Source organism: Anabrus simplex, chromosome 8, assembly GCF_040414725.1.
Source record: "Anabrus simplex isolate iqAnaSimp1 chromosome 8, ASM4041472v1, whole genome shotgun sequence".
NCBI classification, from domain to species: domain Eukaryota; kingdom Metazoa; phylum Arthropoda; class Insecta; order Orthoptera; family Tettigoniidae; genus Anabrus; species Anabrus simplex.
In genome coordinates, this window is record NC_090272.1 from 96,768,404 (window position 1) to 96,788,543 (window position 20,140).

A 20,140-nucleotide genomic window follows, 5' to 3' on the forward strand; every position below is an offset into this window, starting at 1 on the left:
TCTCCACTCCTAGTAAGCGTGACTACCTGGCTATCCGGTCGTTTCGTTCGCACGCGACTCCTCACGTTACCTGTCTCCGCTCTATTCAACCATAAGCGACTCATGGTGTAGACTTATTTATAATGTGGACAGTGCACTGTTATCATTCATTCTTGAGTAGAGGGAGAAGGAGCATTGTCTAGATGTGTGTTAAATGAAATTAAACATCATTTTAAAAGTATCTTTTATAAACAGAACTTGAATTTCTATTTTCAATTTCATCAGCAAAAGGCAATCTCATTATTAGGGGGCGGATTTCTATGACAAGTCATATTTTTTTCCTTAACATTATATCTTATAGTCTTGTATTTTCAACACGTTTCCAAGCATGATCATCAAAATTAAACAGGTTTTATTGGGCATATAAATGCATATTTAGGCTTTTTAAAGTTTTATGGCATATTTTGAACAAAATATCATTATAAAAGCATATTTTGGTAATTTTCATTTTAATTTTGTTTTATAAAAATCGGAATAAGCTCTAGAAATTATTTTTCAGGATAGACTGGAATATACTACTGATGAACCATTCTAAAGTAGTGTATGGAATGTTTCTGACAGGTAGGAGCTATTGTTTGCTAGCTGGGTCAATTCCTGGAAACCGGACTAGTTTACGTGGAAGCAGAGGTAATTCTGCAGTTATTTGTCATTGTTCTTATCTCTCTCTCCTTTGCCCTTCCCTCTTCCACCTTCAACACACTGAATGACCTTGGTCATTAGAGAGCTACAGTCATTCAGTTCCTTTCAATATACCTAAAACGAAAGTCTCAATTTGTGGGAAGTTGAAGTTTTGTTCACGAGTTCGGTAAAAACATATTCAGTACGGATAGTGATATTATTCTGTAAATTGTGAGAGGTAAAAGTTACTGCCGAAAAACGCTTCTCTGTGCAACAACACTCTAATACTGTAAAACATAAGAATTGTGTAACTAGATATTCTGCACTCGAAAATAGGCAACGTCTGTTATTTGAAACCCTGACATCAAGTTCACAGTGTTCACAATTTTCACAAGATCTCTGCAAGATGATGGTTTCGTTTACTATTCCTTTAAAGAAACTTAACAGCCGAAGCTTCAGGCAGTTTCTTGAAAAATATACAAAGCATCCTGTTCCAAACGAATCTACTCTCAGGAAGGACTATCTGACCCCTTGTTATGAACAGATGTTGGATATAATAAGGCGTGGCGTGGAAGACAGTAAGATATGGGTTTCAATAGACGAGACCACAGATGTGGATGGAAGATAAGTAGCAAATGTGATCGTTGGCACGCTGAAGGAAGACCAAACTGGAGATACGTTCCTCCTGACATGTTAAGTGCTAGAGAAGACAAACCATTCCACCATTGCAGTTCTCTTTGACAATTCAATGAATCTGTTGTGGCCAAACGGGGCAAAGAGAGAGCACATTTTTCTATTTGTAACTGACGCTGCTCCATATATGAAGAAGGCAGCCAAGGGACTTACTTGGCTTGTTGCCGCAGTGTACTATTGCAACAACTTAGATGTCGTGGAGAAGATCGTGAAGTCTTTTGATCCTGCAGAATCATTCTCCATAAAAACCACTCAAGATTTATTTTCAAGCACAACATTAAAAGTGGACCTGGCTTACATAAAGTCCAATTTTAATTCTTTATCTGGAGCAATCACGCAACTGGAAGTTTCAGGTGCAGAACTAAGTGATGCACTGGATGTTGGAAAGTGCATTGAACAGGAATTAAAGCATGCGAAAGGAACAATAGCATCTAGAGTGTGTAGAAAATTAGAAAATGTACTGGAAAAAAATAGCAGACTTGTGTACCTGCATGGAATAAATGACATTCTTTGTGGAAACTCTTCATCTGCAGATTTCCAGGAATTTTCTCCAAGTGATTTAACTCTATTCAAGTACGCTCCCCTTACATCATGTGATGTCGAAATAAGTTTGTTTTTCTCACTACAAGACGATACTCAGTGACAACAGGAGGGTATTCTCATTCAACAATCTTAAGATGCATGTGGTCAATTTTGATAATGGAGACTAGATCAGGTATGAAAGTTTCATTCAAATAACATATGTTTTGTGTATAAATTAAAACTGATTGAATATTGAACAGTGAAAGTGACTGTAGTGTTTATGTCTTCCACAGAGTCCGTCCTTGCCTAGGAGTATGCAGTGTAACCTTAACGAGTTCATGAAATATTCATCATTTTAGTTGATTTTGAGTTACAGATTTAGAAGAATTAAAACTTTTTAAACTCTAAATTAATTGCAGTCTGTAGCAATTGTAATAAAAGTGTTTCTATGTAATGTGGATGCTATTCATTAAGTCATATTTTGAATTTTATAGGTCATATTTTTATGTTTTTTAGGTCATAAATGCATACATATTTCATACATTTTTTGAAATCTGCCCCCTACTCATTATTATAATTATTATGTAAAAAGTGTTTGTGTTTAAATAGTATTACCTTATATTATTGTAACAATAAATAGCGTATTATTGATTTCCGGTCTAAACGACCGTACGCGACTCCTGACGTTACACTTGGCACGCGATCCCTCGTGGGTTAATCAAAGACTGGAAAATGTGAGGGGGGAATAAAAAGGAAAACCCTGGAGTAAACTGGTGACATGCAACACTGAATAATTTGTTGACTGTTTAATTTACAGTCAAATATTTACTATTTTGCTTTACATCGTACCAACACAGATAGGTCTTATGGCGACAATGGGACAGGGAAGGCCTAGGAGTGGGGAGGAAGAGGCCATGGCCTTAATTAAGGGAACCATAGAAAACCATCTTCAGGGCTGCCAATAGTGGGGTTCGAACCTACTATCTCCCGGATGCAAGTTCAGAGTTGCTCGACCCTTAACCGCACGGCCAACTCGCCCAGTTAGAGTCAAATACTAATTAACTATCTATATACATATGTAAATACACCTTTTTTTTACTAATTAACTATAAGTATACATATGTAAATACAAAGAAAAAAAGAGCAAAGCAAAGCTATCTCCTTATAGGCCATGAAGACCCTCAGAGGAGCGGAAGGTAAAGGTTTCCACATTCCGTAACCTTGCCACTATGTGGGTTAGAGTTATAGCATTTGTTGCAAAGATAAATCAATATTAATATTAACCCAAGTAGAGGATTTGATTACTTTGTAGTTTGATCTAGAGGAAAACAATAGAACATAAAAAATGCAAGATAACAATACAAAGAGGTTACAAATAGGAAACTTTATGAAAGAGATACATATTGCTCGTTATCACTCAACTCCATAAGAGATCACTACATCACTCCCCCCCATTATCTTAAAACAAGGTCATTAAGGGCTTTAGAGAATTGAACTCGATGCCCACTATGTGTAATGGTGGTTTCTTCTCTGGAACTGATGATGAGAAAGGTTTTTGGGCTGATCTGTAAAGTTTTTGGGGCACCCCTTGTTTTCATGCTAGTGGTTGAGTGGTGGCAGTTCATGTGCACTGTTCGACCACAAAAGCAGGTTTCAGGCGATCACGAGAGACGGTTGATCTTCTACCACTAATTACAATGTTGAGAGTTTTGCTGGAACGTCGCAGCATTTCATAAATTATAGGAGAACTGGATTGCAACACAAACTCCATCTTGATGAAGATATACACGAGTGCAAGGGTTTGGTGGCAGAGTGGATGTGCAGCTGTGTGCCAAGCAGTAGTTGTGACCCGAATATTGTCGAAAACTTGCCGGAGATACTGGATATAAGCATGGCTGGGTAGAGAGTCAGTGGGTGTTAATTCAAAAAATTCACCAGGGAGCCAAAGTGTTGTGCCACAGACCAACTGGGATGTTGTGGCCTTGATGCCCTCCTTATGGGCACAGCAAATACTAAGGAGAACTGGTGGGAGCTCTTGGTACCAGGAATGTCCGAGTGCTGGTGGCTCATTCATGCAGCTTTCAAAGTGCGGTGAACTCTTTCGACGAGACCATTGGCCTGAGGCGTGGTAAGTTGTGGTATGGTGAGCATCGATTCCAAGTACGCGAGATACTTTCTTGAATAGGCCTAACTCAAAATTTCTTCCCTGATCATGCGTAAGCCTGACCGTAGATCCAAATCGGGCAACCCAATCTTTAAAAAAAGTCTTTGCAATGGTTTCGGCTGTCTGGTCTTGCATAGGGAAGGCTTCAACTCATTGAGTGAAATGGTAAATGCAAGTTAGCAGATAAGAGTATCCTACGTTGAGTGGTAGGGGTCCGACCACATCGACATGGATGTGAACGAATCTTTCATCTGGTTTCAGAAACATGTGGAAGGGATAATTTTTGTGTCGGTGGTTTTTTGACTGTTGGCAACTGTTGTACTGTTGCACCCATTCCTTGATGTCTCTTTGCACCCGGGGTCACACGAAATGCTGGGTTGTAAGACGGGAAGTAGCTAGGCTTCCTGGGTGAGAAATGGAGTGGAACTATTCAAAAATTGTAGTTCGAAGAGTTCATGGCACATATGGTTGAACTGCTCCTGTAGAAATATTACAGTACATCTCTGTGCCCTCAAGTATAAGCTTCTTCAGTTCAAGACTAGACGAGTCGCTGGTCAAGAGTACAGTGAGTTGATCATCATTGTCTTGCGCGGTAGCAATATCCGCATAGGGAGACTGTGCGTTTTACAACTGTCTTGATCCTGGAGAGTATATCAGCTGGACTGTTGTTCATCCCTTTAACGAAGCTAATGTCAGTGGAGAACTGGCTAATATAAGAGAGCTGATGGCTTTGCCGAGGTGTGACATTGTAATTTGATTTAAAGTGTGAATGAGACAGCGATGATCCAAATAAATTTTGAAATTTTGACCATCCAGTATGTAGGATAAGTAATGTATAGCGGAAAATATGGCTAGAAGTTCTCATTAATAGGTGGAATATTTCTTTTCTAATGGAGTGAGTTTTCTAGAGAAGGAAACCAGTGGGCAAGTTATGCCATCACAAGTATGATTGAAGGCTCGTTCCATAGATACACTGGATGCATCAGTCATTAAGCTAAGCTCAGTTTTGGGTGATAGGAAAGGAAGCACTACATGGTTTGCTAGAGTTTCTTTGCATTTCTGAAATGCTAAGTCCAATTCAGGGATTCACTCAATCGACGAATTGTCATTCTTCTTGAATTTAGAACAGATATGTCAGGTGCCTGAATTTCAGAGAAATGAAGGTAAAACCTGTGATAGAAATTCATCACTCCCAGAAACCTCTTTAGCTGTGGGACTGCCTGTGGTTTGGGATATGTGGAGGGTGCATTGTTCTTTCAGGATCTGATGATAGACCGTCAGGAGTAATCAGATACCCCAAAAATTTAACACAATTCTTGGCAAACACACACTCAGCCACATTTAGTGTGAGCTTGTGTTTGTAGAGATGTGACAAGATGTTTCAAGTGCTCTTCGTATGAGGATGAGAAAATCAAAATCTCATCTATATAGGCAAAGGCAAAAGGCAAGTCTTAAGTGATGGAATCAATACAGTGTTAGGTCTGACTAGCATTGCGAAGTCCAAAAGGCATTCTGATAATTCAAACAGTCCAGATTTGGCTATGTGCACAGGATGAACTGGTACTTGAAGGAATTCCTTGTTGAGATTCAGAGTAGAAAATACCCTACTACCCTACAGCCATGAAGGGCTAGGGTGCAATCTTGCATGTTAGGGACGGGATATCTGCCTGGAACGGTTTGGGCATTCAGTTTCCGGTAGTCACCACATGGGTGCCAGTCCCCTGATTTCCTTTGGACGAGGTGGAGCAGACTGGCCCAAGGGCTCTGTGATGGCCTACATATGCCTGGTTCCATCATAAACTGAAATTTGTCCTTCGCTGCCTTAAGTTTATCTGGTGCAAGACATCTAGGCCTTGCATGGCATGGAGGACCAGTAGTCTTGATGTAGTGATATACGTTACATTCATTTGATGGTTGGTAAACAGTGAGGTTACTGTGGAAGACATCGTGCTTATGAATGACTACAGTGATACGAGGTTATTGCGATCATGTTGTGAAGGGGGAATAAGAGAAATAGCTGCTCCTAAGTCGATTAAGAATGATCTACCAGTCTTGAAATCATTAGTAACTAGGTAACGGGTTTTCCTTGAATTATCAACTGCCGCTGTGTTGATGGGGCCTTAGTAGTTTTATGACTGACAGTTATTGAAACAGCAGAGTTGAATGCATTTACTGTATTATCCTTCTCTCTGCATCTTCTGTGATAGTAGCAGATGGTGTGACTGGGGCTATAATCTCTTGTGCTGGTTCTAGAACATGACAAAGTGTTCTCTTGGTTGCCGGGATAGATATTTGGGCATCTGAGCAGAAACTTGTGCTATCTTAGTGCTTAGGTCCTGAACTAACTTAGTGAGGTTAGAAATTTCATCACTGACGTGGGCTTGTGTAATAGGTGTAACAAGAGGTATATGAACTGAATTTTATCAACCATATCAGCAAGTTCTGACAGGTCAAAAGTTTTGCTTACTTGCAGGATGTGGGAAGGGACCATTTTTAGCCATAACACACGAATGATGTTGGATGTAATGGTGCTGCCAGCCAGTTGCTAAATTTCCCGGAGAAGCTGGGATGGGGTGCGATCCCCAAGTTCCAGATTGCCTAATAATTTATTAAGTTTCTGTTCTGCATATTCACTAAATCTCTTGATAAGAGCCGACTTCAAATTGTCATAAGTTCGAGACTGCGCGTTGCAGAGAATATCGGAAACCCCACTCAAAAATTCCGTTGTGGTATAAGCCCAAGACGAACCCGCAGCAGTAAAGTTCCAAAACAGCGCACTACCCAACCACAACAACAACAATAACCATAATACCAGACACAATATAGACAAGAAAGGAACCACCACTGCTGTCAGAATTTTAACCATACAAGACTACGTCTTCATTTTATGCTTCTAACCCAAACAAATAAGATTTTATCTACCATGAAGCCAAAGCAGACTTTTTAACGACAAGTGTTATATTAGAATACACCCAGCTATTAACCACTAAATTACGATATATCATAGAAATTCTTCATTGCTTACATAGTATCAACAGATGCAAATCTGTCATTAACAGCACAACAACTAAAAGAAGAAAGCACACACAAGATATGCACAATTAGACTCCCCAATTTTTAGACTCCATTACATCATATCATCATTCACGAATAGCAGCATCAACTGATATATTTCAATGTCACAATATTTTACCAAGAAGAAAATATATGCAAGACATAAACATTAACCAGTGCTTTACATATGTTTTAGTACATTTTAATGTGTTTCATGTGTTTGTACAACTGATTAGCTCTGAAGTTTAGGTTAAGTATTTATAATCATAACTTACACCTCAAGGTCATTCATACTTACGTACCGTGATTTAAATGATAAACCACTTATATGCCCCATTAGACATATCCGGATATGCCAATCAAAGATGGGAACCTCCATCAGATATTGTTAATGTAATTCATGCAGAACATCAACATTAGTCAGCTGATGATGGCCAAATAGGCCGAAACCGGTACTGTAAAGACTACAAGTATAATAAATTGTACTGATCAGGTGGAATCCTTTCTTTTCCATATATATGCAAATATGCCTTCGGTCCCTGATACTTCAATTCCAGAAGAAGATAAGGCTATCAGTAATCAATGTGATAAAACTCTACAACCTGCAGTATCAGTATCACCACACCCCGAACATTAACGACAATGATATATGATATTCGACCACTACGTCGAGCTCAAAGGCCTGTCACGAGAAACAGAGCTAGAATATCACCATCCATCATAACTAGCACACCCATGAAGGACATGCTCCATTAAAAAGAAATGCCGAAGAAAGAGCAGGAATGTAAAACCTAGAGAAGAGAGTAGCTAGGCAGTTGGGCTTCATATCCGAATCTGGCAATAATCGGCAACAAGAAAATTCTGTATGCCCTGTGTATATTCATCCTCCAAATGAAGAGTGGATTCAGTGCGATACCTGTAAAGTGTGGTGACATGGAGACTGCTCAAGGAAGTGGACAATGATATGGCTGAGTATAGGCCTATTCCAGTTTAAAATTGTTTTCTTCACAGTTCTTGTATCCAATATAGTGTACAGTAGACCCCAGTTATTAATTTTTGCAAGAACTTCTAAAAATTATTTTTAAGTATTTTAAAATCATTTTAATGTTTATGTTCTTTAGAAATGTATGTAATTAAAATTATTGTTGTTGTTGTTGTTTGAGTCATCAGTCCATAGACTGGTTTGATGCAGCTCTCCATGCCACCCTATTCTGTGCTAACCTTTTCATTTCTACATAGTTACTGCATCCTACATCTGCTCTAATCTGCTTGTCATATTCATACCTTGGTCTACCCCTACCATTTTTACCACCTACACGTCCTTCAAAAACCAACTGAACAAGTCCTGGGTGTCTTAAGATGTGTCCTATCATTCTATCTCTTCTTCTCGTCAAATTTAGCCAAATCGATCTCCTCTCACCAATTCGATTCAGTATCTCTTCATTTGTGATTCGATCTATCCATCTCACCTTCAGCATTCTTCTGTAACACCACATTTCAAAAGCTTCTATTCTCTTTCTTTCTGAGCTAGATATCGTCCATGTTTCACTTCCATACAATGCCACACTCCACATGAAAGTCTTCAAAAACATCTTTCTAATTCCGATATCAATGTTTGAAGTGACCAAATTTATTTTCTTAAGAAAGCTCTTCCTTGCTTGTGCTAGTCTGCATTTTATGTCCTCCTTCTGCCATCGTTAGTTATTTTACTACCCAAGTAACAATATTTATCTACTTCCTTTAAGACTTCATTTCCTAATCTAATATTTCCTACATCACCTGCCTTTGTTCGACTGCACTCCATTACTTTTGTTTTGGACTTATTTATTTTCATCTTGTACTCCTTACCCAAGACTTCATCCATACCATTCAGCAGCTTCTCGAGATTCTCTGCAGTCTCAGATAAAATAACAATATCATTGGCAAATCTCAAGGTTTCAATTTTTTCTCCTTGGATTGTGATTCCCTTTCCAAATTCCTGTTTGATTTCCTTTACTGCCTGTTCTATGTAAACACTGAAAAGGAGAGGGGACAAACTGCAGCCTTGCCTCACTCCTTTCTGGATTTCTGCTTCTTTTTCAAAGCCCTCGATTCTTATCACTGCAGACTGATATTTATACAGATTGTAGATAATTCTTCGTTCTCGGTATCTGATCCCTATCATCTTCAGAATCATAAATAGCTTGGTCCAATCAACATTATCGAATGCCTTTTCTAGATCTACGAATGGCATGTACGTGGGCTTGTCCTTCTTGATTCGATCCTCTAAGATCAGACGTAAAGTCAGGATTGCTTCACGTGTTCCTACACTTCTTCTGAAGCCAAATTGATCTTCTCCCAACTCAGCTTCAACTTGTTTTTCCATTCTTCTGTAAATAATACGTGTTAAAATTTTGCAGGCATGAGATAGTAAACTAATGGTGCAGTAGTTTTCTCACCTGTCAGCACCGGCTTTCTTGGGAATAGGTATAACAACATTCTTCCGAAAACTGGATGGGACTTCTCCTGTCTCATACATCTTGCATACTAAATGAAATAACCTTGCCATGCTGGTTTCTCCTAAGGCAGTGAGTAATTCAGAGGGAATGTCATCAATTCCAGGTGCCTTGTTCCTATTGAGGTCACTCACAGCTCTGTCAAACTCTGACCTCAAAATTGGGTCTCCCATTTCATCAGTATCAACAGCCTCTTCATGTTCCAGAACCAAATTATCTACATCTTTACCTTGATACAACTGTTGGATATGCTCCTGCCATCTTTCTGCTTTGTCTTCTTTCCCCAGAAGTGGCTTTCCATCTGAGCTCTTAATATTCATACACCTAGATTTCCTTTCTCCAAAGGTTTCCTTGATTTTCCTGTATGCAACATCTACCTTTCCCACGACCATGCAGCCTTCGACATCCTTGCACTTCTCCTTCAGCCATTCTTCCTTAGCTACCGTGCACTTTCTATCCACTTGATTCTTTAATCGTCTGTATTCTTTTCTACCCTCTTCATTTGTAGCATTCTTGTATTTTCGTCATTCATCAATCAGGTCTAGTATCTCCTGAGTTATCCACTGATTCTTAGTTGATCTTTTCTTCCTTCCTAACATTTCTTCAGCAGCCCTACTGACTTCATTTTTCATGATTCTCCACTCTTCTTCTATAGTGTTTCCTTCAGCCTTTTCATTTAGTCCTTGTGCAACATGTTCCTTGAAACAATCCCTCACACTCTTTTCTTTCAACTTGTCTAGATCCCATCTTTTTGCATTCTTACCTTTCTTCAATTTCTTCAACTTCAGATGGCATTTCATGACCAACAAGTTGTGGTCAGAGTCCACGTCTGCTGCTGGAAAAGTTTTGCAATCCAACAGCTGGTTTCTGAATCTCTGCCTAATCATAATGAAGTCTATTTGATACCTTCCAGTGTCTCCAGGTCTCGTCCACGTATACAGCCGTCGTTTGTGGTGTTTGAACCAAGTATTGGCAAGGACTAAATTATGATCAGTGCAGAATTCAACCAGCTGACTTCCTCTTTCGTTCCTTTGTCCCAATCCGAATTCTCCTACCGTACTACCTTCTCTTCCTTGGCCTACCACTGCATTCCAGTCTCCCATCACAATTAGATTCTCGTCACCTTTTACATATTGTATTAAATCTTCTATCTCCTCGTATATTCTTTCGATTTCTTCATCATCCGCTGAACTAGTAGGCATATAGACCTGCACTATTGTGGTGGGCATTGGTTTGGTGTCTATCTTGATGACAATAATTCTTTCACTATGCTGGTCATAGTAGCTTACCCACTGCCCTATTTTCTTGTTCATTATTAAACCAACTCCTGCATTTCCCCTGTTTGATTTTGTGTTGATAATTCGGTAGTTGCCTGACCAAAAATCTTGTTCTTCCTGCCAACCTACTTCATTTATACCAACTACATCTAACTTTAGCCTATCCATCTCCCTTTTCAGATTCTCTAACCTACCACAACGATTCAAACTTCTAACATTCAAGCTCCGACTCGCAGAATGTCAGTATCCATCTTCCTAATGATCGCCCCCTCTCGTGTAGTCCCCACCCGGAGATCCGAATGGGGGACTAGTTTACCTCGGAATATTTTACCCGGGAGGAAGCCATCATCAGTACATCATTCATACAGAGAGAGCTGCATGTCCTCGGGAGTTAGTTACGGCTGTAGTTTCCCGTTGCTTTCAGCCGTGTAGCAGTATCAACACAGCTAAGCCATGTTGAGTATTATTACAAGGCCGTATCCGTCAATCATCTAGACTGCCGCCCTTGCAACTACCGAAAGGCTGCTACCCCCCTTTCGATGAACCATTCGTTAGTCTGGTCTCTCAACAGAAACCCATCCGATATGGTTGCACCTGCGGCTCAGCTATCTGCATCATTGGGACACGCAAGCCTCCCCACCGTGGCAAGGTCACATGGTTCGCAGAGGAGGAATTAAAATTAAGTTCCTTCAACTTTTGATAGTGTTTTCAACAAATTTCAGTGAAGTTCCGTGTTGAAACAGTTGAGAAAATTGCTCGTCATCTTACCCGAATAGGTTAGTCAACTTACCCCGGGCATGAGGCAAGATGATGAGTTTACATAAAATTAAACTTTACCACTTTATGAAAAAAAATTAAAACAAGAACTTTGAACATTGCAGAACTGTTACATAAGAAGGTAAGCAGTAATAAACATGTCATCACAGACGTAAATCATGTCATATTCCGCCAGAATGTTGAAAGGAAACTTATCATCGTCAACTTGCCATGTTCTCCCCTACCCCAAATGAATCTGTAAAATGAGCACACACATAAAGAACAAAGCTTATTCCCCCCTCCCACTCCCTTGTACCCAGCTATGAATATGTGGACATGTAACTCATCTATAGAGAAACAAGACAGATTGTCTCAAGAATGCTACCTGGATAGATGACAACCAACAGGCATGACATTTCGGAAAGTAGAAAGGAAGGACATAGCCTGCTTAAGACCATCCAATGACGTTTGCTTAAGGTTGTGTTAGACGCTATCTGGCATAACCCTCACACTAGTGGTTTCTTTATATTGCACTGACACAGATAGGTCATATGGCAATGATGGGATAGGAAAGGACTAGGACTGGGACTGGGAAGGAAGCAGCCGTGGCCTTAATTAAGGTACAGCCCCAGCATTAGCATGGTGTGAAAGTGGGAAACCATGGAAAACTATCTTCAGGGCTGCCAACAGTGGGGTTCGAACCCACTATCATCTGATTGCAATTTTTTTTTTGCTAGTTGCTTTATGTTGCACCGACACAGATAGGTCTTATGGCGACAATGGGACAGGAAAGGCCTAGGAATGGGGAGGAAGCAGCCATGGCCTTAATTAAGGTACAACCCCAGCATTTGCCTGGTGTGAAAATGGGAAACCACGGAAAACCAACTTCAGGGCTGCCGACAGTGGGGTTCGAACCCACTATCTCCCAGATATGAGCTCACAGCTGCGCGCTCCTAACCGCACAGCCAACTCACCCGGTCTGAATGCAAACTCACAGCTGCGCAACCCTAACTGCATGGCGAACTCATTCAGTCCTCACAATAGCACAAAGGCCACTGCACAGAATTCAACATCAGCTGGACATCTGTTATGTGGATATTGCATACCCATTGGTTTTACCCAACCAATCTGCAGTTAGACCAAGAGCTCCAGGGTCATGATTTCGAAGCCTGGGTGACATTCTATCAATGGATCCAACAGCACATTGGCACTGACTCTGCCGTTTTAGTGACCATCTTATTTACGGACAAATAGCGGTTCAACAACAATGGAACTGTTAATTGCCACAATATGCACTACTGGAGTGTGGATAATTCTCAGGCAAAGTTTCAGATACAGTGGAGCATGAACGTATGGTATGGTATAGCACAGCAGGTGATCACCCCATTGGTCTCCAATACCTTGAAGGCCTTCTGATGGGAGCAAGCTATCTGCATTTTCTCCATGATGAACTACCATTATTGGAATATGTGCCACCCTTGACCACTGCAGGATGTGGTTTCAACATGACTGAGTTCTACTACATGCGACAATGGTTATCTGGAAACATCTCCATGTGATGAATTCTGACAAAATGACAGGAAGGGGAGAATGTGTCCCCTGGCCCACAAGATTACCTGAACTTACACATCTGGATTTTTCCTGTGGGGCCGTGTAAAATAGGTGTATACACAGGAGCTGGCCAATTCTAGTCACATTAGACAGCTCATCATTGAGGCATGCTGTTCTGTTACACCGGACATGTTGCAATAGGTCAGATGGTCCTTATGACACTGAACGCAGTTCCACACCCTATTCCACGACACTAACAACCATTTTTGGGTCACATAAAAAATCAGTCTGGGGAAACTATTAAGTATGCAACCTTGCCACATCCCTGGCAATTGGTGATTTAAAAAAGCATTACTTGCATGGGATTCAAACCTCTCAAGCCCTGTCCAGTATCATACTCTGACCGAACCTGCCAGGTGAGCTATTGTGAGGCTTGGCATGCAGCAAGCAGTTCCCAAATATTCTTGGTCTGTGTGTGCACCTCCTGTTGTGATGTACATGCTCTTCGTATCTGTGTTCATTTTGGAGGTTCATTCGGGGTACCCATAATCAATTAATAAAATGGCGATCACTCTTACTGTTTTCTAGCCCATAACCATACATTTCGTTATATGACCCCGGATTAGAGAAAGGGATATATTCTTTTTAGAATTTTACTGAATGCATAAAACTAGACTGGAGGGGGTGGGTGTACTATCTGTATACATAAATTGGACAAAATAGTGAGGAATATACATCATATAGTTGGTTGTTCACTTCTATGAGATAAATCTTTTTACACAGGAGATAAGTTAGGGAAAGGGAACACAAAATGTCAACAAAATGTGTGAATAATATAATACTTTTCCAACATATCCAATGAAACAGAAATAGAGGTCTTACATTCAGAAAATGGATAAACTGTTCCTTAGTACTTCTTGAATGATTATAAACTTTGAAATGGAAAACAAGTATATAATTTCCATATAGCAGACACCAGTCATCAAATTCATATTGGGGTTGGCAAGGTAAGCTTCTCATCCTATCCACTTTCTTTGGGTTGAGATGGGTTTTCAGTCTCAAGCAGAGGGTCATCCCCATAATACTGTTGACAGGAAACACCCAAAGAAATAGACAATTCCATTTCTTTCAACTGCTTTATAATTATTACACACTGCATGATTATGTTGATAAAATGAAGTAAAATGAAGTACAGACTTGTTTGCTTGTAAATAAACTTCAGTTTACAATATTTTACAGCAAAATTTTACTTATGTATTTGCAACCTAGAAATGAAGTAATTAGCTAAAGAATCCAAATCCAAAAGTTGGACTCAACAGATGAATTTTCAGGATTGCACGATGGTTTACCAGCTTACAAGCCATTGTTGACCTCGGATCGTATTTTAGTCTTTCCAAACTCAAAAATGACTTATCTGCTGTAGAAGTTGATACAGAGATCGTTAGTAGGAGATGAATGAACTTTGACAACTCTGGTAGCTCATCACCCCTTCCTCACTGCAACCACTAAGCTCGCAACTGCTTTCCGTTTATTTAATTTACTTAATTGTCTAGTTTTGGGGGAGCCATAGGAACCTGGGCCCCATAGTGTTCATGCCCCTGGAAAACAGCATCACCAAATAAGAAGTCTTCTTACTCCTCAACTGACGATTACATTAAGTTGAAATTCCTTGTATATCTATAACGTTTATGTTCCTGTCTTTGTAAGTTTCTATAACTCTCTTAACTCTCTGATTTTTCCTAATCCAGATTGATTTTAATTATTATTCAAATATTCACTATTAAGAAAATAATTAAACAATCACATTTTAGTTAGTTACAATAACAGTCCTAAATACATGAAATTTTCCTTCCAATCAAACTTCCAGATTTAATGACTGTGAATAACTGTTCCCACAAAATAATGTATAGCATTAATAAGTGAAAATTTCAATACCAACCTGTATACAAAATAATTCCATCTCCTGAACAGGATATAACATTGTTATCTCCACTGCTTGGCAGAAACTTTGCACTGAAGATATTTGCGCGATGACTTGTTTTATAATCAGTCAGAATCTAAAAACAGATCACTAGCTTAACAAGTAAACAAGTAATTATTAAGGCATTATTATAATCAGCTGATGAATTACAGTGAGGAGCTAAAATCTTAGGCCTGAGATATGACTTACTAATAATATCTGTGAATATTATCAGTATTCTGTTGTACATTCGGGAAGACAAATTATACAAGTTGAGGAAATCATCTTGAGTCGAGGACATGGGATGAAAATGATACAGGCTTTTGGGCTTATGTCATTTCAAGAAAATAAGGTGAAATTCTTTATGTTTCGCAGAGAATTTTGCTCTGTGTCATCAGAAGAAAATTTCGACTGTCCACAAGAAAGGCTTAAAAAACAACGAGGTTTGAATTTAGACGTAACCCAATAGAAGTGGAAATGGTACATTCATTCATCACCAGATGGCTCCCCAGACGTGGTACAGCACTAGCGTTCGAAGCGGAAGCTGACGGAACCATCAGAATCAGCCTGAGAAGTTCACGTAACATAACACTTCAACCTAATGCACTTTCGGTGAGTTTCGATGTGGAGTCTTTGTTCACTAAAGTGCTGATAGACTCGGTCATGTCCCTCATTGAACATCTGTTCCCTGAAGACATTACTAAGCTATTTTACCACTGCATGACTTCCAGCTATTTCTTGTGGGGTGGGAAGTCCACTTTCGCCCTAGTGGCTAAGCATTTTGAGGAGGAGGCTATTGCTTCGGCGCCCATCAAACCTATGATTTGGTGGAGGTATGTTGATACATTTGTGGTCTGGACAGAAGGTCCTGAGAAACTTCATCTATTTCTATACCACCTAAATCAGCACCATCCGTCAATTAAATTCACTATGGAGATGGAGTCGGACAGATGCCTTCCTTTCTTGGATGTTCTAGTAAGAAAGAAATCGGACGGCTCCTTAGGACATATCATCTATCGTAAGCCTACCCACACAAATCGCTCTCTTCATGCAGATTCTCACCACCATACATCACAAAAACAAGGCATTCTCACGACACTCACGAAGAGCGCGAGACGAATTTGTGAGCCATCAAATATCCAGGTGGAGATGGACACACTCGTCACGTTCAAGGGAAATGATTACAGCGATTTGCAGATTCATAAAGTCCTGCATCCGAGAGAAACGACCAAGCAAAGCTCACGGAATGAAGAAGTGAAGGGAACTGCCTACCTGCCTTACATTCATAACACCACAGATTGAATTGCCAAGGTCTCCGCAAACACAATATAAAAACCGTGTTTGGCACAGTCACTAAAATTGCTCACAATTTGGGTAAAACCCAGGACAAATTGTCCCCACTTTCACATCCTGGGGTTTACGAAATTCCCTGTACTTGCAGTAAGGTAAACATTGGCCAAACATGCCAGTCTATTGGTATTAGTATCAAAGAACATGAACGTAATATTCGTCTCAACCAGTCAGACCAATCAACAATAGCTGAGCACGCTCTATCGTCGGGTCATGTCGTCATGTTCCAAGTTGCTCGAGCTCTTACTCACACTAGAAACTACAGGTCCAGGATTATAGGGGAAGCTGTGGAAAGTACAATTTACAAATTTCAACATGTAGATCCGTATTGATACAGTTAAAACTAAGAAACAACGTTAGGTTATGGGATCGGGTGGGCCAAAACCTATCATAGTTTCTTAGTTTTAAGCTGTGAAAATACGTAGAAATCCTAACAATTTCAACAGGGACACTGGCTATCAATTAAGTAATAACTGGTTGCCAGCCATTAGGGATTTACCTAGCTAGTACCCTTCCCTGTCCCTTCACTACTGTTACTTTGTTTTGGTTCTTTTCCAAATTCGTATGTTCCTCATTGCCACAAGTTTCATTCTGGGCTTGTGCCAATGTCATACCTTTGTATGTGCATACATCTGTTATGTTATGTGAACCTCTCAGACTGATTCTGATGGTTCCGTCAGCTTGCACTTCAAACGCTAGCACTGTACCGCGTCCGGGGAGCCATCTGGTGACGAATGAACATACCATTTCCATTTCTATTGGGTAACGTCTAAATACAAACCTAATTGTTTTTGAAGCCTTTCTCGTGGACAGTCGAGATTTTTTTCTGATGACATGGTGCAACGTTCTCTGCAAAAGGTAAAGAATTTCACCTTATTTTCTTGATATGGCATAAGCCCAAAAGCCTATATCATGTCTATAAGTACGGGTCGTGAAAGCATCAATGGCAATATGGGATGAAGTTTGTACCATAAATTTTTTGCTAATGGGCGATTTCAATGCGAGAGTTGGGAATAGAACTGAAGGATACGAAAGGATGATTGGTAAATTTGGGGAAGATATGGAAGCTAATGGGAATGGGAAGCGTTTGCTGGACTTCTGTGCTAGTATGGGTTTATCAGTTACGAATACATTCTTCAAGCATAAGGTTATTCACCGCTACACATGGGAGGCTAGAAGTACCAGATCCATAATAGACTATATCTTAACCGACTTCGAATTCAGGAAATCTGTTAGGAATGTACGAGTTTTCCGGGGACTTTTCGATGACACAGACCACTATCTGATCTGTAGTGAACTAAGTATCTCTAGGCTTAGGGTAGAGAAAGTGAAATCTGTCTGCAAACGAATAAGGATAGAAAATCTCCAGGACGAGGAGATTAGGCCGAAGTACATGGATATGATTAGTGAGAAATTTTAAACAGTGGACAGTAAGCAGGTTCAGGATATAGAAAGTGAATGGATGGCATACCGGGATGCTGTAATAGTAACAGCAAGGGAATGCCCGGGAACAACTGTGTGTAAAGATGGGAAAAGGCGAACATCTTTGTGGAATGTTGAAGTGAGAGCAGCTTGTAAACGTAAAAAGAAGGCTTATCAGAAATGGCTCCAAACAAGGGCCGAGGCAGACAGGGATTTGTACGTAGATGAAAGAAACAGAGCAAAACAAATAGTTGTTGAATCCAAAAAGAAGTCATGAGAAGATTTTGGTAATAACCTGGAAAGGCTAGGTCAAGCAGCAGGAAATCCTTTCTGGACAGTAATAACGAATCTTAGGAAGGGAGGGAAAAAGGAAATGAACAGTGTTTTGAGTAATTCAGGTGAACTCATAATAGATCCCAGGGAATCACTGGAGAGATGGAGGGAATATTTTGAACATCTTCTCAATGTAAAAGGAAATCATCCTGGTCGTACGAACAGCCAAGCTCATGGGGAGGAGGTCAATAATGTTGGTGAAATTACGTTTGAGGAAGTGGAAAGGATGGTAAATAAACTCCATTGTCATAAAGCAGCAGGAATAGATGAAATTAGACCTGAAATGGTGAAGTATAGTGGGAAGGCAGGGATGAAATGGCTTCATAGAGTAGTAAAATTAGCATGGAGTGTTGGTAAGGTACCTTCAGACTGGACAAAAGCAGTAATTGCACCTATCTATAAACAAGGGAATAGGAAGGATTGCAACAACTATCGACGTATCTCATCGAATAGTATACCAGGCAAAGTATTCACTGGCATCTTGGAAGGGAGGGTGCGATTAGTAGTTGAGAGGAAGTTGGATGAAAACCAGTGTGGTTTCAGACCACAGAGAGGCTGTCAGGATCAGATTTTCAGTATGCGCCAGGTAACTGAAAAATGCTACGAGAGGAATAGGCAGTTGTGTTTATGTTTCGTAGATCTAGAGAAAGCATATGACAGGGTACCGAGGGAAAAGATGTTCGCTATACTGGGGGACTATGGAATTAAAGGTAGATTATTAAAATCAATCAAAGGCATTTATGTTGACAATTTGGCTTCAGTGAGAATTGATGGTAGAATGAGTTCTTGGTTCAGGGTACTTACAGGGGTTAGACAAGGCTGCAATCTTTCACCTTTGCTGTTCGTAGTTTACATGGATCATCTGCTGAATGATATAAAATGGCAGGGAGGGATTCAGTTAGGTGGAAATATAGTAAGCAGTCTGGCCTACGCTGATGACTTTGTCTTAATGGCAGATTGTGCTGAAAGCCTGCAGTCTAATATCTTGGAACTTGAAAATAGGTGCAATGAGTATGATATGAAAATTATCCTCTCGAAGACTAAATAGATGTCAGTAGGTAAGAAATTCAACAGAATTGAATGTCAGATTGGTGATACAAAGCTAGAACAGGTCGATAATTTCAAGTATTTAGGTTGTGTGTTCTCTCAGGATGGTAATATAGTAAGTGAGATTGAATCAAGGTGTCGTAAAGCTAATGCAGAGAGCTCGCAGTTGCAATCAACAGTATTCTGTAAGAAGGAAGTCAGCTCCCAGACGAAACTATCTTTACATCGGTCTGTTTTCAGACCAACTTGGCTTTACGGGAGTGGAAGCTGGGTGGACTCAGGATATCTTATTCATAAGTTAGAAGTAACAGATATGAAAGTAGCAAGAATGATTGCTGGTACAAACAGGTGGGAACAATGGCCAGAGGGTACTCAGAATGAGGAGATAAAGGCTAATTTAGGAATGAACTTGATGGATGAAGCTGTACGCATAAACCGGCTTCGCTGGTGGGGTCATGTGAGGTGAATGGAGGAGGATAGGTTACCTAGGAGAATAATGGACTCTGTTATGGAGGGTAAGAGAAGTAGAAGTAGACCAAGACGACTATGGTTAGACTCGGTTTCTAATGATTTAAAGATAAGAGGTATGGAACTAAATGAGGCCACAACACTAGTTGCAAATCGAGGATTGTGGCAACGTTTAGTAAATTCACAGAGGCTTGCAGACTGAATGCTGAAAGGCATAACAGTCTATAATGATAATGTATGTATGTATGTATGTATGTATGTATGTATGTATGTATGTATGTATGTATGTATGTATGTATGTATGTATGTATGTATGTATGTATGTACAGTCTGCAAGTACAAACATGGCTTGGTGGATCTAGGTGTGAAGCTCAGTATTAGCACTCAAAGA

The 20,140-nt window shown here is 40.0% G+C and overlaps 1 protein-coding gene across 2 annotated transcripts in view; it reads right to left on the reverse strand.

The window, feature by feature from the left end:
* The window catches only part of LOC136878853 (DDB1- and CUL4-associated factor 6), a 213,665-nt gene that overhangs the window by 153,261 nt on the left and 40,264 nt on the right, over positions 1-20,140 (reverse strand). For both annotated transcript variants that reach the window (XM_067152392.2, XM_067152391.2), the window contains exon 3: positions 15,109-15,226. In XM_067152392.2, coding sequence (XP_067008493.1) covers positions 15,109-15,226 — 118 coding nt within the window. The remainder of the gene's footprint in view (positions 1-15,108; positions 15,227-20,140) is intronic.